This window comes from Hemicordylus capensis, chromosome 8, assembly GCF_027244095.1.
Source record: "Hemicordylus capensis ecotype Gifberg chromosome 8, rHemCap1.1.pri, whole genome shotgun sequence".
Classification (NCBI taxonomy): Eukaryota; Metazoa; Chordata; class Lepidosauria; order Squamata; family Cordylidae; genus Hemicordylus; species Hemicordylus capensis.
This window is the reverse complement of record NC_069664.1, coordinates 9,717,663-9,737,546: the sequence shown is the minus strand read 5'-3', so window position 1 is coordinate 9,737,546 and position 19,884 is coordinate 9,717,663. Positions and strand designations below refer to the sequence as shown.

Here is a 19,884-nt window from a genome sequence, read left to right as displayed (position 1 = left end):
AAAGGACTGTGATAGCATTGAACAGGGGAGGAAACAGCATTACTTCAGGGGTCACTGGTTTTGCTTTCTGTTTTTTAATAGTAGAAAGTACTACTACTATTAAAGTACTTTGGAGTGGGTCTGTGCACAGTCTCTCAAAGAAGAAAAGCTGTCTGGGAGCAGAGACACTGGAAACTAGGCAGGCCGTTCAAAATGGTGAAGCTGGGTGTGAAAAGGTCTCATGACGTGCCTGGCCATGACAGCATGGACACTAGCCAATAGGTTCCCCACGATACCAATGTCACTTCCATCTCCACAGAAATACACACATAGGGAATCTCACACCTGCCGAGTTAAGAATTGCTGTTTCATGCAATCACGGTTAATAGTCTGCTGGGAACGTGAGACCTGACGCAAATGTACTAAGACAGCATTCATCTGGCCAAATGAGAGGCAGCAGAGGCAACCCAAGGAACAGCCTCAGGGAAAGGAGGAGGCTCCCACCCCTGCAAAGAAGGCAAGGGACGTACTTTGCTTGAAGCCGAGATGAGGAACCCTCTCAATTGGCGTGTGACGTTCCTTCATGAATTTGTACAGGTTGACCAGGAACGTCTGCTCCTCTTCTTTCTCACTGCTCAGTGCCTGCTCATCTCCAGACTCTTCTGCCAGGATCCTCTGTTCAGCATTGGTGGTGCCATCTGGCTTTGATGAGGGAGATTCCTGGAAAACAGGAACATAGGAAACTGCCTTATACAGAGTCAAGCCATCGGTCCATCTAGCTCAGTTTTGCCTACACTGGCTGGCAGCAGCTCTCCAAGGCTTCGTAGAGGGGTCTCTCCCAAGTCTACCTGGAGGTGCTGCCAGGGTCTGGAGGCAAATCGGATGTTCTACCACCAGACTAAAGCCCCATCCTCTAATGGGAATATCTTATAGCAGATAGTACTCACATGGGTCACCCACCCAAATGCAAACCAAGGAGAACCCTATTTAGCAAAAGGGGATGCTCACTACTGTAAGACCAGCTCCCCCGCTCTTGGTGGGGGGAGAGACAGCACAGGGGACATCTATGCTCCTGACTTTAGGAATTTCCTCTCCAGAAGGGTCTGTGAATTATAGTCCTACGAAGGTGGCTAGGGAATTCTAATGGAGAATATTCAGTCCCCTCAAACTACAATTCCCAGGAGTCTTTGAAGGACACCACAGCAGCTAAGGTGGCATACAAAAGATTTAAGTTTGGAGTGCAGATATTTCCCAGCAAAGTTACGTGGAAATCAGATGCTTCTTAAGTAACCTACTTCCAGCCAGGTTCAGCTAAAAGCTGAGGTCCTGCATGGGAAACATCAAAATGGCTGACCCCCCAAACTGGGGGGGCTCACACCCAGATCTCTAGCATCGTAACATACCTAACATCTGTACCATATGCTGTTGTATCAAGTTGTATCTTTTTATAGGACGTTTTTTCCATTGCATCGTATCGAATGAAAAATCGTCTGATAAGGCTCGTATCGCATTGGTTCCGATTACTGGCCCGATGCGACACACAGCCTTATTGCTGAGTTGTTTATGAATGAAAGGCAGCAGAGAAAACATAAAATAACCCCAGCAGCAATTACAACCGACAGTTTGCTGCCTAGAATCAGCAGCCCGAGCCAGCTGTCTTCTAACTCTGTCTCATGTCGGAGCCGGCCCTGCTCTAACCACTAGACAGCATGGCCCTAGCCACAAGGCCAGGCTCGAAGATTCTCCGATGCTCATCCCAGACCCACCAGATCACTCTGTGAATGCAAAACAGCTTCAAAGGGCCAGTTTTACAGCCAGTTTCTAGTTTAAAACAAACAAACCTGCTTCTTATGGGCCCAAAATCATTAGCTCTTGCAGAAACAGAAAACAGATGGAACCTTGTTTTGTTTTTCGAACAGCTGCAAAAGGCAAGGCACAGAAATTCGTGACCTGCAACCCCGGAGTCAATTAGCAGGGGAAGAGAAGACCAAGGAGCGTGTTTACCAAAAGACAGCAGCAGAAGTTTAATGAAGCCCTGCTCTGTCCTCTTTTCCTTTGGCTTTGTGTGCATCAGGGCTATTTCCACCCACGGGCAGGACCAGAGCTCATGCGTGCCCTTTTCGTAAAGAAGGTCCTGAGTTCGGTTCCTAGAACCTCCCATGGTGCAGGGCTGGGAGGAGAGGGACTCTATTGGAGCCCATCAAAAGCCGCTGTGGTCAGAATCCTGGGCTAGGGAGACAAGCAGCCCCCTGCACCAATATACCTCAGTGAGAGAGCACATTATTTGCCCCGTGGAAGGTCCCAAGTTAACTTCCTGGCTCTACCAGGAAAAAAAGATGGTCAGGGGAGTAGACGATGAGAAAATCCCTGTCCTGAGGTCCTGGAGTGCCTCTCTCCATCAAAGAACACCAGGACAATTATTTATTATATTTTTATTTATTGTTAAATTTATATACCGCCTTTCATTAAAACAATCCCAAGGCGGTCTGCAGCAAAATTTAAACACCAGATGGTAAAAAAGACACAATTAAAATATTAAGTGAAAAAATATTAAACAAATCTGATTAAAAATGTAAAATAAAAGCGTAAAAGCAATACAGAGTACAAAGAGCAGCAGCAGAGAATCATATAAAAGCCTGGGCAAAAAGCCAAGATTTTACACTCTTTCTAAAAGCTGTGATGGAGACCGAGGAGCAAATAGCCACCGGGAGAGCATCCCAGAGTCTGGGGGCAGCCACAGAGAAGGCCCCGTCCCGCGTGCACGACAGTCGAGCCTCCCTCATTGTCGGCACCCGGAGCAGAGCCCCCTCAGATGACCTCGTCAAGCGGGCAGCAACCCTTGGGAGCAGGCAGTCCCTCAGATATCCAGGGCCCAAACCGTTAATTATTACCACAAATATTTATATGCCACTTTTTAAAAAAAGGACTCAAAGCAGTTTAACACAGGAAAATAATCAACAGGATGGTCCCCTATCCCAAAGGGGCTCATGATCTAAAATCTCACATTGGGGGAGGTCTGGTTGTGGTTAACCACCGGCTCATTTGGTGGCAACCCCAAACCGTGCCTTCTCTAAGTTTGCCCGGGGCTCTAGAATGCGGTCCCCAGTAAAATCAGAACCTCCCCATCTCTGCCTGCTTTTAAGTGACCTTTGCAAACACACCTAATTTATCAGGCTTTTAGTTTACGATGTTTTAAAGTTTTATTGATGGTTATTTTAATTTGTTTTATACAATTTAAGGTTTTAATTGTTTTGGGTTTTTTTTTTTTAATGTGTAAACCACCCAAATATTTTTATATGGGGTAGTATATAAATGCGACAGGCAGGCAAGCAGGCAGAAAAAGAAATATAGATGCCAGCAATGACAACTGGAGGGATGTCATGCTGGACTTGATGGTCCATCTATGATCCCAGTGGGGATCATGTCCAGAGTTTCTTGTAACAGATTCCCAGATGTTGTTGACTACAATTCCCAGAATCCTCGGCCAAAGGCCATTGCAGCCGGGGATTCTGGGAGCTGTAGTCAACAACATCTGGAAATCCTTGTTACAGAGGGAACAATGCTTGGGTCCCTTCCAACTCTATGATCCAACTCTCAGCAACTCTCCACATTTCCCAAGCAAAGTTCTTCCCAAGTCCACAATCTAAGATCCTTTCAGACTGAGAAGCCAGAGACTGAACCTCTACAACCAGGGTATCTAAAAGGACCACCTTTCTCCCACCTGCTCATCAAGGTGATCACCACTAAAACTCTCGCCTGAGTGGGTCCTCGCTTGCAAAGATTGTGTGAGCTGCGACCTGGGAGAACCTTTTCTGTGACAGCCCTCAGAGTTATGGACCTTTCTGCCTAGACGTTCTCCACTGATATTATTCCTGTTATCCCTTAACAGGTAAGGTCTGTCCTGATCACCTGAGCTCTAATAGTGTTTAAGGTCATTTTCTCTGGGTTGTATCTGCTCTTTCCAGATCTGATATGAATATTCACCAATGTTTTTAATAAGGCTCATTCAAAGGCTCTCCACTGAGAAGCTTGTTTGGCTCAAAACCGAAGGCGGGGGCAACCTTTGGGGCAAAGGCTTGTGGTGAAGGCCTTTCTGCCCCCCAAACCACCTGTTCTTGCTGCTTCCCCCCTGTTCCACAGCACCACCCCTCCTGCTGGTTGGCTGGCAACCAGTCAAAGGTCCTTTAGAACAATGCTGCCCCATCACCCAGAGCCAGACAAGGGATCTTCTGGGTAAGAAAAATGGCCACTGGGAGCCCCAGTAAGAATGCTGGCACCGCAGCCTATACGTGTGATCCGGTTTTGCTCCTTCCCAGAAAAATCACGGAAACCAAACCCACCCACCCCTGCCAACACACACACACACACACACACACACACACACACACACACACACACACACCTCTCCCCACTTTGGCTGCCTGTGAACGGGGCAGCAAAATGAGTTGGGCAACATTTCAGCTCCGCACTCGTTTTCAATGCAGCGATATTTGTTTACTGCTTGGATTTGCACGCCCTGAGTGTTGTGAAACAGGAAAGCAGGGTTGGCATTCCCTAAATAAGTCAACAAAGCAAACCAAGCAACTTCTCTGCATAAAAAGCGGGAGCTCTGCTTTTGAGCTAGGGCGCTTGCGAGAGAAATGCCAACAAAGATGGGACACACACACAGACACACACACACAGAGCGGCTGTTCAATCCCATCAAGAGCTGTTTTGTGGTGGGAGGCAATTTATTAGCTCCAAAGAGTAACCAGCTTGTTCAGCTGAGAGAGAGAGAGAATGAGAATGAATTCTGCCTAGGCCTGGGAAGGTTGCCAACTTGGTCAGAGTGCTGGAGATGTGTGAGAACACGAGAGGCTGTTTCCAGGAAAACAGAACGGCACAAATTCTCACTCCCGCCCCCTCCCGCTCTCGTGCTCCCTCAGCTAAAAACGTTTTTGCGTTTGTTTGTTCTAAATTTTCCGGAGTTATAAAAACTTGTTGCTATTTTTGGGCAAACCAGCTGCTCGGCTCCCAGCACTTCTGCTCCTTTCTATTCTTTTCCCCACTCACGACAGACATGTTATTTTAGCTGCGCGGCTATTTATGGGGCTGGTTTTCTTTTCAAACGGAGCTAATTCCGAACTGGCAGGAGTGCCGAGGGAATGGTGTTTTGGTGTACTCCCTCAAGGTATCTTGTTCTCGCCCCCTGTGGGGTGGCCAGATTGCCTGTCCAGATAACACCCTTGGGAAGGTGACATTTTACAAATCTGCATCCATCACATAAATGAAGAATGGTCGCAGAGTTTAATGCTGGAGACAGACCACTGAGTTTTGTGGCTGCTGTGGGGCAATCTGGCGAAGGCAGTACCATGTAGGCATTGTCTGTCCATAGTGGGAACACTCACTCCATCACCACCTCTGCTCATACAGGTTCCGAGGGGGGTTATGCTATTTCCAAAGCTTGTCGGAGCAGCAATGACAAAAGGGGTGTGTGTACACTCACCAAGAGCAAAAATGCCTGCATCCCACCACTTTCAGCATCCTTAAAATGATCATCTGTCCACCCTGGTGTTCTAGGAACATTGAAAGCTGCCATATACCGAGTCAGAGCCTTGGCCCATCTAGCTCAATATTGTCAACACTGACTGGCAGCAACTTTCCAAGGTTCCAGGCAGGAGTCTCTCCTAGTCATACCTGGAAATGCTGCCAGGGATTGAACCTGGGACCTTTTCTGCATGCAATAGCAGATGCTCTGCTTTTGAGCAACAAATCCTTTCCAAAATGGTTACACAGGAAGCTGCTTTATAGTGAGTCTGACCCTTGGTCCATCAAGGTCAGTATTGCCTACACTGACTTGCAGCAGCTGTCTCTCCCAACTCTGGCAGCAGGAGTCTCTCCCAACTCTACCTGGAAATACTGCCAGGGATTGAACCTGGGACCTTCTGCATGCAATAGCAGGGGCTCTTCCACTGCAGACACTTTTCACACCAGAAACATGGTCAGACACGATCTATCACGTTCAACTGCCATCCACACAAAACACTTCTCCACAAATAACCTCACACCGTCTTCTCACACGGTTGTTATGTGGATAAAATAGGAGGCAATGCCCATGTATGCCATCATGAGCTACTTGAAAGAAGGATCCAATTTAGAAAGGTTCTGTAACACCTTCCTAGGTCTGATCACTCATAATGGACACTAAAGGACTATTTGGTGGCTTTTGTTCACTCGGATTGGGGCGGAACAACCCAAGAGACGTAAGTTTGGGGCGGTATAAAAATATGTTAAATAAATAAATAAATAGAATATATAAATAAATTAGACCTGTTGTGCCTGGCAAAGTGTATAGCTCAGCTAGACACATGATTTTCAGGTATGGATTTGACATAACTATCAGCCTATGTGCCGGTGTCTGTGCCCACCAATGCTGCCCCAGACAAAACGTTATTCTGCCTTCCATGAATGCAGACGTTCATAGCATATGGATTTTGTTTTTGCAAAGGAGAGTGTGACTTCTTAACTATTTTTAGAAAACCCAGTCCCACTTTATCTGTCAAGACAAGTGGGTAATACATGGCTGGATTATTGCAATGCACGCCATGTGGGGCTGCCTTTGTACGTAGTCCAGAAACTGCAGTTGGTCCAGAACATGGCAGCTAGGTTGGTCTCTGGGTCATCTAGGAGAGACCATATCACTCCTGTGTTGAAGGAATTGCACTGGCTACCGATACGTTTCCGAGCAAAATACAAAGTGCTAGTCATTACCTGTAAAACCCTAAACAGCTTAGGCCCTGGGTATTTAAGAGAACGTCTTCTTCACCATGAGCCCCACTGCCTGCTAAGATCATCTGGAGAGGTTCGCCTGCGGTTGCCCAACTCATTTGGTGACTACTCGGGAGCTGGCCTTCTCCATTGCTGCCCCTGGACTTTGAAATGTGCTCCCTGTTGAAATCAGAGCCTCCTCATCTCTGGCAACTTTTAAAAAGGCACTGAAGACACATTTATTCACCCAGGCTTTTAATTAGATTTATAGGTTTTAAATAATTTTAATACTGGGTTTTAAATATTTTTAATCTTTTACATGATTTTAATTGTTAATTGATTTAACGTTTGAGATGATTTAATTGTAAACCGCCCAGAGACGCAAGTTTGGGGCAGTATAGAAATATCTTAAATAAATAATACATACATACATACATACATCAGAAACCTCAGAAGATGCAAACAAAAAGCAAAACAAAAAGAGAAGATGGCTAAAAAGCAGCAAAACACGACAGAACACCCACCAACAATACCCGACAAGAATGTGCAAAACAGTAAACAAAAAGGTAGAGACAGTTGGCAGAGTCAGAAACTGACCCAAACAGAAACAAGCAAACGGGCTGGACCCTGGAGGATTCCAAAATTGGCCAGGGCACCAGAAGACACAGCAGTGCTGGGCAGCATAATTCAGATGCCAGAAAGGTGAAGATGGGGGTCAGGTGGTGGGTCATAAGGTCAGGAAGAGCAAGAGAGAGAGGTCACACATGCAAGAGAATATGCACGCCTGCTCTCCAAGTCCCAAAGCAATCCACATTTCGCAGAATTTTTTTTGGGGGGGGGGTGATAAGAGGAAGAAGAGAGGATTTCCCCCACTAACTTATTTCTCATGAGCGAGAGTAATTTCTTGGCAACCGAGAGCTCATTTCAAAAGTTCTCACAGGCCTTTTCTCCCTAACAGAGAAGGCTTTTGCATTTTCGGTTTCTTTCTTTCAGTTCCAAACACCTCTGGTTTGGAAATTTTGACTTTGTCCTCCGTTTCTGACTTAAGTCTCATAAAGGTAAAGTCTCACAAAGGTAAAGGTAAAGTGTGCCGCCAAGTCGATTTTGACTCCTGGCACCCACAGAGCCCTGTGGTTTTCTTTGGTAGAATACAGGATAAGTTTACCATTGCCTCCTCCTGCGCAGCATGAGATGATGCCTTTCAGCATCTTCGTATATTGCTGCTGCCCAATATCGTACCAGCAGGGATTCGAACTGTCAACCTTCTGCTTGTTAGTCAAGCATTTCCCTGCTGTGCCACTTAAGGTGACTCCTACTGGGCAAAAATATGCACTACCAAAACAGAAGTTTAGTATCCCTCCAGCCAGTGGTTGTTTCAGGTGTCAACCTTGTGTTTCTTTTTAGATTGTGAGCCCTTTGGAGACAGGGGGCTGTCTTATTTATGTATGGTTTATTTTTCTATGAAAACCGCTTTGAGAACTTTGGTCGAAGAGCAGTATATAAATATCCGTAGTAGCAGAAGTTCCGGCATGCCAGGCTCAAGAGATAGGCATCATGAGCCCCCGATCCTACCTGCCGTTGCTGGTTCTCAATCAACTCACTTCAACTTCTGAGTCACCCCTTGAACATGTCAACAAATCATAAATGAAGGGTGCACAGGAGCTGTTATCCCGCGACAGAGGAGCAAAGGGGTCCAAAGCGATGAAGCATGTTATATAAGAAAAGAAGGAAGCACTCCAAGCACTTAGAAAGGCCAACTGCCGACCAAGGTTAACACTTCCTCCTAGCCCTGTCCAAATTCCCCACACCTTTATTAGTCTTGAACATGGTTCAGGATTACATCTGCACCACCACTAACCATGGCTGATGCTAACCCGGGTTTGCTAACCCTGGTCAAGATTGAAACACTGAAGCTATTCTCACGAGCGAGCAAAACCAGGCAAAGGGAGCCCAGGCTGGCATACTCGGGGAGGGGGGGGAATCCCAGAAATGCACTGCACACTTGCATGGCGCATTATTGGGGCTTCAGGGGGTGGGGCACCGTGCGGTGGCACTTCTGTGCACCCGACCCGCAGAGCTGCTGGGCGAGCCGCAGCACGGCACAGGAACAGCAGGGACAAGCCGCTGCTCGTCTGGGCGGGTGATCCACCCACCCAGAGCCTGAAGGAGGATTGTCCACAGGGAGGGAAGCACTTTCGGGCTTCTTGCTCGCAAAAGAGGATAGCCCTTCCCACTTGAACATGGGAAGAGCTTCACTGGTTAGCATCAACAATGATATCTTAAATAAATATCTTAAATAAATAATACATACATACATCAGAAACCTCAGAAGATGCAAACAAAAAGCAAAACAAAAAGAGAAGACGGCTAAAAAGCAGCAAAACACGACAGAACACCCACCAACAATACCCGACAAGAATGTGCAAAACAGTAAACAAAAAGGTAGAGACAGTCGGCAGAGGCAGAAACTGGCCCAAACAGAAACAAGCAAACCGGCTGGACCCTGGAGGATTCCAAAATAGTGGGTGCAGATTAGGGCCAAGCTATACTTTTGGGGAGCAAGAAACCCCAGAATGGTGCTACAGAAGAGGCCCATTCACACGTTAGGCTCAACACTTGTCTGAGTGCACACAGATACAGATGTGTACACAGGTACAGTCATTCACACAAACACGTGGAGACGGGTGCACAGACATCTGTACCCCCATTCAGCCATGAGACTTGCTGGGTGACTCTGGGCCAGCCACTTCTCTCTCAGCCTAACCTACTTCACAGGGTTGTTGTGAAAGAGAAACTCAAGTATGTAGTACACTGCTCTGGGCTCCTTGGAGGAAGAGCGGGATATAAATGTAAAATAAAATAATAATGATGATGATGATGACGACGACGACGACGACGGTGGTGGTGTAGGAGCCTCGTACTGGGTAGGATGGCTTTTCCTCCTACATTCCTTACACAACTGCATACAGGTGCAGGGTAGGAGGATGTCCCACCCAGTATAAGGCCTCATTACAATCACCTCTCTGCTCCTCCTCCCTAGGTTTCCCCACACCATCAAAACTCAGGAGTGTGCACAGTACTGGTGTGCACAGAACCGGTGCCTGCCAGTTCGAAAGTGAAGGGGGGATATTTTTAACGATTGGGGAAGGTGCTCTTACCCCTCCCGTCATGTTTCCCCCGCCGGGGCTGTCTTTTAAAATGGCCCGGTGGGACGGCAGCATACCTTCTTGCCTCCCCAGTGCCTCCTCGGACCAGAAGTGGCCGGAAGTGCCTGGTGTACATGTGCACGTCGTGCATGCACGCACTGGGCACTTTTGGTCCGAGGAGGCACCGGTGCGGCGAGGAGGTACGCTGCTGCCCCACTGGACCATTTTTAAAAACAGCACTGGTGGGGAAAACACGGCGGGAGGGGTAAGAGCACCCTCCCCCGTCCTTAAATATACCCCCCCACACACACACCTTTGAACCGGCCAACTGCCGGACATTTGAACCAGTTTGTAGGCCTGTAAAAGGGCCCCCAAACCGGTTCATGCAGATCCCTAGAGCTAGAACCGCCAGACATTCGAACCGGTTTGGAGGCCTGTAAGAGGGCCTCCAAACCGGTTCGTGCACTTCTCTAGTTCCCAAAGTTGTGGGGGGGGGGGGAGCTTGTCCTACCCAGTTTATGGTCCTATTAACAACCCTAATGTTTGCACAGGGCTAGCAGGGAAGATGTAGGATGGAAACAGGGGGAAAGCCACTCATGGTTGTGGGGACAGGAATAAAAAAATGCCTCCTCCTGTGCAAGCCACCAAGTGACACTCTAGGAATCCAGATTCCACTCACATTTGGGAGAACTGCCATGAGGTGCCGGAAACCCTGGGTCCTAAAGCCCGTCCCTCCACAGGCTGTGATGAGTTTCACTTTCATTCTTCCTGTGTCAACATCTTCCCACCTTTAAGATGGGGGCTGTTGGCCGTCCACACATTTCCCCAGGCATATGAGGCTTGGTGATGGAAGCTCAACAAAGACACTTTAGAACTTGGAAACTATGCGTGGTGTGGAGGGAGTGGATGAAGAAAAGTTTTTCTCCCTCTCTTGCCACCCTAGAACCTACCTTCCTATGAAACCAATTGCCAGGAAATTCAGGACGGACAAAAGGAAGCCCTTGGTCATGTGGTGCATAATTAATCTGTGGAACTCACAGCCACAAAATGTGTGGCCGCAGCTTGGATGGCTTTAAGAAGGGATTAGAAAATTCATGAAGTCTATCAGCAGTTTCTAATCACAAAGGCCGCTGAACTACGAGTTTAGAGGCAGGATGCCTCCACATCCCAGCTGCAGGGGAGCAATGGCAGGAGAGAAAGCATGCCTTCATCTCCTGCTAGTGGGCTTCCCAGAGGCATCTGGGAGGAAAAAGGATGCTGGACTAGACAGGCCTTGGGCCTGATCCAGCAGGGCTCTTCTTCTTCTGAGGCAGCATTCATTAACATGACATGCCACGGAAAGGGAGAATTTACCATAAAAGGGGGGGGGGAACCACTCCCCCTGCCATCTGCCCCCAGCTCAAAATTTGAGATACAAAAGGCTAAGAGGTAGAATGTTTCATAGGAACACATCAGATCTGCATTAGGGTTCCATTCTAGGCTGCTTCTTATTTCCACTCACCACTGGATCCAGCTTCTCGGGGGCACCGGGACACTCTTCAGTGTTAGGACTCCCAATCGCAGGCTCTTCTGCTGGGCACAGCTCCGGAGACTTCTGGGGCTGGCTTTCCGCCATGGGGACAGACTTCTTTTTCCGTTTGCCTTTAAGGCTGGGTGCTGTGGCGAAGGAGAAAAAACGGAGACCCATTGAGCACCAAAGATGGGGGTGGTGGTCATCATCACCCAAGCCCCAGAACCTCCGGAGGGCCCCCAATCCAGATGCAGCCGCCCCATTAACGAGGCGGGGTGAGGCAGACATCTCAGGTGGCAGTTCGACCCTGACTGCCACCACCAGCCCTCCAGCTCTGGCCACCTCCCCCAACAGCATCACAGCAACCACCCCTTCCCTTCCTCCTCCTCTCTCCCTTCAGCTCACTCCTCCGGCTTTTCAAATGCCAAAGGGATTCAAGCAGAGGGCGAAGCAAGAGAAAACTGCCTCTCTCACCCCAGCCATCTACACTTCTCATTTTCCCTTCTGCTCCCCTTCCCTTGGCGTTGGGAAAGGCAGAGGTGGAGCCAGAGGTCCCCCTTGAAGGCAGCAACAGGTACAGCTCAAAGGGCTCGGGAGGGCTGCAAGTGCCACCTCTATAAATCGTGCACAATTCCCATGTCAGGTAAGGCTCTGGGCAGGATCCCCCAAGATCCGTTCTAGTGCACATTGGAGGCATTTCCTTTACTGAAGTAACACAACTCTGAATGGACCCAAAGGTGTTCCAGATGCAACACAGACCCAAGTACCAGCTGCCCAGGGTTCTCATCACCCTGCCAGATAGTCCCCATCAACTAACCCCAGTCCAGGGGCGTAGCTATAATTCATCAGATGGGTTCAAATCACCCAGTGCCCCCAGCTTCTGAGGGCCCCCAGTTCCACCCCTCCCTATTTTCTGCATTATCTCCCTCACTCTGAAGGGGTGCTGGGGAGAGGGGCGAACAGGGGCCCCCTCTCTCCTAGCTCCACCCCTGCCCCAGTCTGCACCCCAGTGGCGGAGCCTGACCACCAGTGGCCTGTGTGCGGCCGTGGCCCCGCTCACCCCGCCCCCTGTGTCAGGCGCGGGGCTAGCCATGCCCCCTGCAAGTGACATCAGACGCGGGGGGCGTGGCCTGGCTCCCGAACTGAGTCCTGCAGCTCCGTTAGGGAGGGAGCTAGTCAGGCCGGCGCAGGGCTGGCTGTTTAACTCTCGAAGGGGCCGTGCGGCCCCTTCGGGAGCGGCCCAGACTCAGGCTGGCGCTATGTTCGTGGCGCGGCCCAGAGCGGCTCTTCGGTAAGAGTCGCTCCTGGCCGCGCCATGAACGCAGCGGCCCTTTAACTAAAACAGCTAAACCAGCAATCCCGCGTCTGACATCAGATGCGGGGGGCGTGCCGGGGCCACAAAGCACGGCCCCTGATTGGGCGCGGCCCGGGTTCTCTGAACCCGTTGGCCCAATGGTGGCTCCGCCCCTGCTGTTCCCTCTTCTGTCTGTCTGCCGCATCTGCCATTCTGCTTGGCCATTCCCCATCACGCCCTCTTCCCAGGTGCTCCTCTTCCACCCAGAAGGGGAGCAGGAGAGGACAAGTTGCAGAGAACTCTGCAGTATCAGAGAGGAGCTTTCCTAGAAGCTTCCCCTTAAATCAGGAAGGGCACTGAAATTTCAAAAATGTGACATCTGAAGCATCCGCCAGGGTTTGCTCACAAGCAAGAACTTCTGAGAATTTTCAAAAGAAGTCAAAAGGAGCGTCTGTAAGTAACAAGTGGAGGCAATATGAGGAAGAGGGCCAGGGGTTGATCGTCACATATCTAAATCTACTTCCCACAGGAATCCCATGATGCACTGCCAGCAAAGTTTGGTGCCACAATAGCTTACCCAGCTATCAGAACACAAGTAACCTACAAGGCTTCTGCTCTCTTCAATGACTTTGCCTGATCTCCCTTCCTGCCCCTTATACCCAAGAAACAAACAAATGTGGTGCCATTATTCTCTTTCTTCAAATCCCACCTCAAAGCCCATCTTTTGTGAGAAAGTCTTTGGCTGAACCTCTTACTCATCAGAGATGTGGCTTTTCTGGCAATTTGTTAATTCTACCATTTTCGGGGGGGGGGGGGAATTCCATGCAAGTTTCACCCTCATCTGCATAAAATCTGCATTCTTTTTTTCAAGAAATAAAAATACTATTCAAATTTTCTTAGTGCCTAAATAGATTGTGATCTGATATGGCATGTTATTCGATGTACTTATACAGTTACAAAAAAACACATACCCCCCTATGTTCCCCACCCCCCCAAAAAAATAATTTCTGTATCTCAAATTTTTCCAAGTATCCAAGTAGACATTTTAGAAATGGAAATTTCTTCACAAAAAAATAAGTATGGGGAATTTTTCTGGAAGAACTTCCATTCTGGAAAAATTTCCGTGGAACATTTTCCAGCACACCTCTGTTCCTCATCCCCGGCTGAAGCATAAGTTCTGCAATGACGTTTGCTACATTTGTTGGGTCTTGTGCGGCTTCTGTTCACACATCACTTATCAATGGCTATTAGTCTGGTGACTACGGGCCATCTCCAGCCTCAGAGGCAAGATGCCTCTCAATCCCAGTTGCAGGGGAGCAACAGCAGGAGAGAGGGCATGCCCTCACCACTTGCCTATGGGCTCCTCAGAGGCATCTGGTGGGCCACTTTGCAAAACAGGATGTTGGGCTAGATGGGCCTTGGGCCTGATCCAGCACGGCTGCTGTTATGCTACATTCTAATGTTAGGGGCCAGTTTGGTCTGTCTCCCGTGATTCCACCCATAACAGTACCCAAACTCCATCCCCTGAGGCAGCTCCTATCCCATGCCTCACGGTAGGCCTGCCTCTACCAGGAAACACAAGCAGGCCTTCCAAAGAAGGCCACCTTGGGTGGCAAGAAAAGCACCCAACTCGAGACGTCGCCATTCCGGCAGCAGGAGTGGCTTTCTTAGAAGAGATGGCTGACGTACACAGGCGACTCGCTTCCTGTTTGCAGATGCAACGATGCTCACGCAAACACATGCACTGTCAGACAGACAGGCAGGCCTGTCAACTTTCCACTTTCAAGGTGGTTTCGTGAATGGTGTGAACCTCGGGCCCATTAGCCACATCCTTCCCCCCCAGACGTTGCTCAACCAACTGCCTTATGCAAGGAACCACTCCCAACGCAATTTCTCTTCTGTTCCAAAAATGTGCACAGCCACAAGCGCACATGCCTCGGAAAGTCAAGCAGGAGAACAAGGTGCTGCATTATAAATGCAGGAATTTAGGGGTTGGAACCACAGCTCAGTGGCAGAACATCTGCTTTGTGTGCCGAAGGTCCTAGGTTCAATCCCTGGCTGGCTGCATCTCCAGGTAGGGCTGCCAGTCAGTGTAGACAATATTGAGCTAGATGGACAAAGGGTCTGACTTGGTAGAAGGCAGCTGGCGATGTTCCTATATGGATGTTCAAAGTAGATGTGTTTGCAGCAGACACACCCCGGTTTGAATCCTCCCTGGTTGATCTTGGACCAGTCACTGCCTCTAAATGTAACCTACCTCACAGGACTGTTGTGAGGCTAAAAAAGGAGTAAAGTAAAGTGTGCTGTCGAGTCAGTGTCGACTCCTGGCGCCCACAGAGCCCTGTGGTTGTCTTTGGCAGAATACAGGAGGGGTTTACCATTGCCTCCTCCCGCGCAGTATGAGATGATGCCTTTCAGCATCTTCCTATATTGCTGCTGCCCAATAGAGGTGTTTCCCATAGTCTGGGAAACATACCAGCGGGGATTCGAACCGGCAATCTCATGCTCGCTATGCGCCATTAGGTGGCTCCTTGGAGGAAGAACAGGATAGAAATGTGATCAACAATCATAAGAATCTGACCAGTCAAAAAATGTTTTGTCAATTGACTGACCAAACGGAACAGTTTAGTATTTTTAAAGCTTTGACTTTGTTATAACAAAAAGCAATTAATGTAATCATCAACAGGTTTGAAACTTGCCTAACTGGTTTTTGTCATGAATACTACTGTTATTGTGCAACAATGGAATGAACTTTATAAACAATTAATATTTAACAATCTTTTGTTTCTATAAGTGTGAATTTGTCCCTGGACCAGTCAATTCTTCTCTACCGTTTTTGTCTTGCAATACCTGAGTCAGCCTCTACTTCCAATTTCCCCCCCAAAGAAATTAAAACAGAAATGAAGCCAAGTCACAGCATCTCTTAAAAAACCCCAAACATTGTTGATTTAAGGCCAGTTCAGCAAATATCACAGCTTCATGGAATATTTGACAGCAGTCAAATGACAAGCAATCTGTTGCTATACAAACCACTTTGAGAACGTTTTTCAGTGAAAAACAGGATAGACATAGATTATTCAACAAAATAATCAACTGGACCACTGACAATGACAACACTGGTCCAGTCAATTGATTGCAGGGGCCCTCCTGTTGGATCTGGCTGCTATGCAGTTGAGGGCAGGGTGATGCAGAGATGGAGGCAGGTCCAGGAAAGCACAAAAACTCTCTTGGAGTATCATGTGATCTGCTCCAGCCTACTGGAGCAAGGAAGCATCCTTAGAGGGTCACCCAGCAGCATGCTGCCAGCCAGAGATGAGTATATCTAACAGGTTGTACCCTGCTTTCCCTGATGCCTCAGGGCTGGCTCCTGGTTTCAGAGAGCCCTCAGCACAAGAGGACTTTGACTCCACAGGGGAGTCTACTTTGTGGGAGGAATTCAAGGGGTTGTGTGGCAAGAACCCCAGTGGCAGTGCTTTCTTGCTGCCCACACACACCTTTCAAAGCCTACAAGAGTCAGATTGGGAGCTGCTGAACTACAAAGGCCTCCCAACACACACACACACACCCAAGGTCCAGGGCCATTGGCCACTGCCCCACATGTCTGACCTCCGATACCTTGTATGGGATATCCCCCCAGGTGATCAGTTCAAGTTTGGGTATTCTTCAACATTTGAAGTTCACCAAAGTTTCCAATATCATCCATTTTTACAAGCTTTTTAAAAAAACAAAAAACTGAAATTCAAATTAGCGCATTGAGTGTAACGTTTTACCTCAGAATTCTGAATGTTTTAGACTTTTTGATTGTTTCAATTCTGGGCGGGTATAGGATATGAAAGTCACAGTTGACAGCTGTCAACTGTCGTCTGCAGCCCCGACTTAGGCACTATTGCATGCCAAGGTTCAAATATAATAGGTCCTCAAGCTTGGGTCCCCAGCTGTTGTGAGACTACAACTCCCATCACCCCCTGCCATTGTGGCAGGGGATGATGGGTGTCGTAGTTCAACAACATCTGGGGGCCCAAGCTTGAGAATCCCTGGTTGCCACATATCATTTAATGCTGGTTATCAGTACAGCCTCAAACACCGATGGTCGGAGGAGGAGGAGGAGAGACTTGTGGTGGCAAGCACGAATTGCCCCATTTGCTAAGCAGGGTCTGCCCTGGTTTGCATTTGAATGGGAGACTACATGTGTGAGCACTGTAAGATATTCCCCTTAGGGGATGGAGCTGCTCTGGGAAGAGCATCTATCTGCAGGCTTGCATGCAGAAAGTTCCAAGTTCCCTCTCTGGCAGCATCTCCAAGACAGGGCTGAGAGAGATTCCTGCCTGCAACCTTGGAGAAGCTGCTGCCAGTCTGGGTAGACAATACTGAGCTAGATGGACCAATGGTCTGACTCAACGGCAGAAGTCAGCTCCTAAATACTGAATCCAAATTCTGAAATAAAATGTCACTGAATGACAACTACAGCTATCTAACTCTAGATGAATGTTAAGTACAGTTGCCCCTTGCCAACCACCAGGGTTCCGTTCCCAGAAAACCTCACAGCTGGCAAATTTGCGGTAGACAAGCCATTAAAACCACTGGCAAACAGAGGTTAGGGGAATCGCGGTCACAGAAAGACCAGAAATAAGGTCAAAATAGCTAGAATCAACCCCTGACCTCCAGAAATGACCCCTCCCAAATCCCCAGAAATAGCCCCCCCAGCCCCCAGAAATGACCCCCCCAAAATTGCCATTAAAAAAAAAAAAAAAACTCGCCAAACTCTGGATATTTGGGTCGCGGTTGGCGGGGGCTGTCGCAATGTCCCAGTCGCGGATACTCAACTCCGTGACTGGGATTCAGGAAACCCGTGACTGGCGAGGCACAACTGTAAATATGTAAACAGGGAGTCTCTGAATCAGAGGCAACATCGACAATTGCAGAGGAATGTCCCCAGTTCAACTCTCACCTCAGCCACAATCTCACTGGGTGGGCGTTAGACGAACCACACTCAATCGCCTCAGCTTCCCCGTCGGCAATACAAGGGCAGCAATCGTGACCTACTTCACAGGGCTGTTGTGAGGGCTACAGAGGGGATGGCTGCGAAGAACTCAGCGCCCTCCAAAGGCTCAGTAGAAATGCTTGCTTTCCTCTTCCACCACCCTGAAGCAGAACGCCGCTGGGCAATTTTGGAGGGGCACCCGGCACCCTCAGCCAGTCATTTCTTAGCTCTACTTGCATCTTCTCCAAGCAAACCTAACGGAGGTGTTCCCCAAAAGGTTCCCCCAAACCATCCGGCTGATCTAAACTCTACCTTCCAACAGACACCAAAAGTAACTTTGCTTTCTGGATCAGCGCGGCCAGATACGGATGCCCGAGGCAAGAAGGAAGGGCGACAACTAGATAGGTAGATCCGGCTTTTCAGCCAAAGATCTCAAAGTGGATTACATAGGAAAAACAAATAATAAATGAGATGGTCCCCTGCACCCCAAAGGCTCACAATCTAAAAAGAAACATAAAGTAGACGCGAGCAACAGCCACTGGAAGGATGCTGGGGTGGAGCTGGATAGGGCCAGTTCATCTCCCGCTGCTTAATATAAGAGATCCACCACTTTAAAAGGTGTCTCTCTGCTCAGTTAGCAGGGGTAGCAGATGACATCAGGAAGCACTTCTATTATACTTGTATGCTTAGTGGCAGAACATCTGCTTTGCATATAGAAGGTGCCAGGTTCAATCCCTGGCAGCATCTCCAGGTAGGGCTGGGAAAGACTCCTGCCTGAAACTTTGGAGAGTTGCTGCCAGTCAGTGTAGACAATACTGAGTTAGATGGACCAAGGGTCTGACTCAGTAGGAGGCAGCTTCCTATGTTCCTGTGTTATTTAGGGCAATGCCACAAAATATTCAGTCATCAAGTTATATGGAACTCAATTCTTTGTTTTATGTGTCCTGCAGTGTAGCACGAGTTGCCCAGGCAGCTGTGGTGCTCTAACAGATGCTGCAACAGAACTGCATATGAAGGCAGGATTTGAGCGAATAATTCTAATGCAAGCACATGCCATGTATGACTTCCATTATTCCCACTGAGATCCCACATGAGCTCACGCAAGGGGCCCACAGTTCCGGTACTGCTGCAGTACATGTAAGGCAAAAAAGACAGAGCTCTGCCCCAGGGAGCTTACAATCTAAATTCTGGGCCAGCATTATCCCAAGAGGACCATTTCTGACAACACGTGGGGGTGAGGCAGGGGGAAAAGAGACCCAAAGTTCCAAAATTAATCTTCATCCCATCATTCTTGCTCCTCCTCCTCTTCGGCCACCCTCACCCCTGTTCCGAAACTTGGGTCTTCTATTCAAGCCACTCACAAAACATCCACCAGAGCTTAAAGAATTACACGCCAACAGTGGGGGAGATTAGTAATGAGCCATGGGCAGCTTTAATCTCTCCAGGTCATCAGCCTGAATTGTGAACGGGTCAGTAAGAACTGGAAGCCGGCGTTTAAAAGCAGGAGAGGGGGACGCAGCCAACCTATTTATTCATCCTTTTTCTACGTAAACCACTTCGAGAACTTCTGTTGAAAAGCGGTGTATAAATATTCATAGCAGTAATAAGAGTAAAACTGCCCTTCCCTTCTGCATCACAGAAATCCTCCCTGGAGTTGGGGTTAATTTGCCGTCTCTTTGACCCATCCTTTTGCTGGCCACACGCTGGAGAAACTGAGGACCATACGCGTTATGGTGGAAAGAACATTCTTTTCTCATCCACATCAGCGGCCTCTAGAGAGATCCGGATTAGGCACGGCGGAGAGGGGAGCACATCATGGGAAAGAGGTGGGGGAAAGGGATTGGGGCAGATCACTGGATAATTTGCAGCAGACTGACAAGGGTTTCTGATCCCTAATTCTGTAACAACAGCAGCAACATAGACACTTCCTCCCCTAAATCATGCTGTTAATTTAGCTATAAAAAATAATATTATTTAGCATCTGTATAGCACTTTCACATTTTGAAAGAACGTATGGCCTAGATGTAATCTTCCCAACAACCAGATAAAACAGAGGTTCTCAAATGTGGGTCCCCAGATGTTCTTCTGGACTACAACTTCCATCACCTTTGGACATTGCAGCAGGGGCTGATGGGAGTTGCAGTCCAACAACATCTGGGGGCCCACATTTGAGAAACCCCGCTCTAAGGGGAGCATTATTTATCCCCTGATTGCAGCTGTGAAGGAA

The 19,884-nt window shown here is 48.5% G+C and overlaps 1 protein-coding gene across 2 annotated transcripts in view; it reads right to left on the bottom strand.

Moving 5' to 3' along the window:
* The window catches only part of ARID5A (AT-rich interaction domain 5A), a 40,219-nt gene that overhangs the window by 9,450 nt on the left and 10,885 nt on the right, over window positions 1–19,884 (bottom strand). The window contains exons 1-3 of one of the 2 annotated variants that reach the window (XM_053268928.1): window positions 12,200–12,559; window positions 11,374–11,528; window positions 510–699 (exon numbers count right to left, since the gene is read on the bottom strand). In XM_053268928.1, coding sequence (XP_053124903.1) covers window positions 510–699; window positions 11,374–11,487 — 304 coding nt within the window. In that variant the 5' untranslated portion in view covers window positions 11,488–11,528; window positions 12,200–12,559. Of the gene's footprint in view, window positions 1–509; window positions 700–11,373; window positions 11,529–12,199; window positions 12,560–19,884 lie in introns of those variants that run through there. The other variant, XM_053268927.1, reaches the window with a different exon arrangement.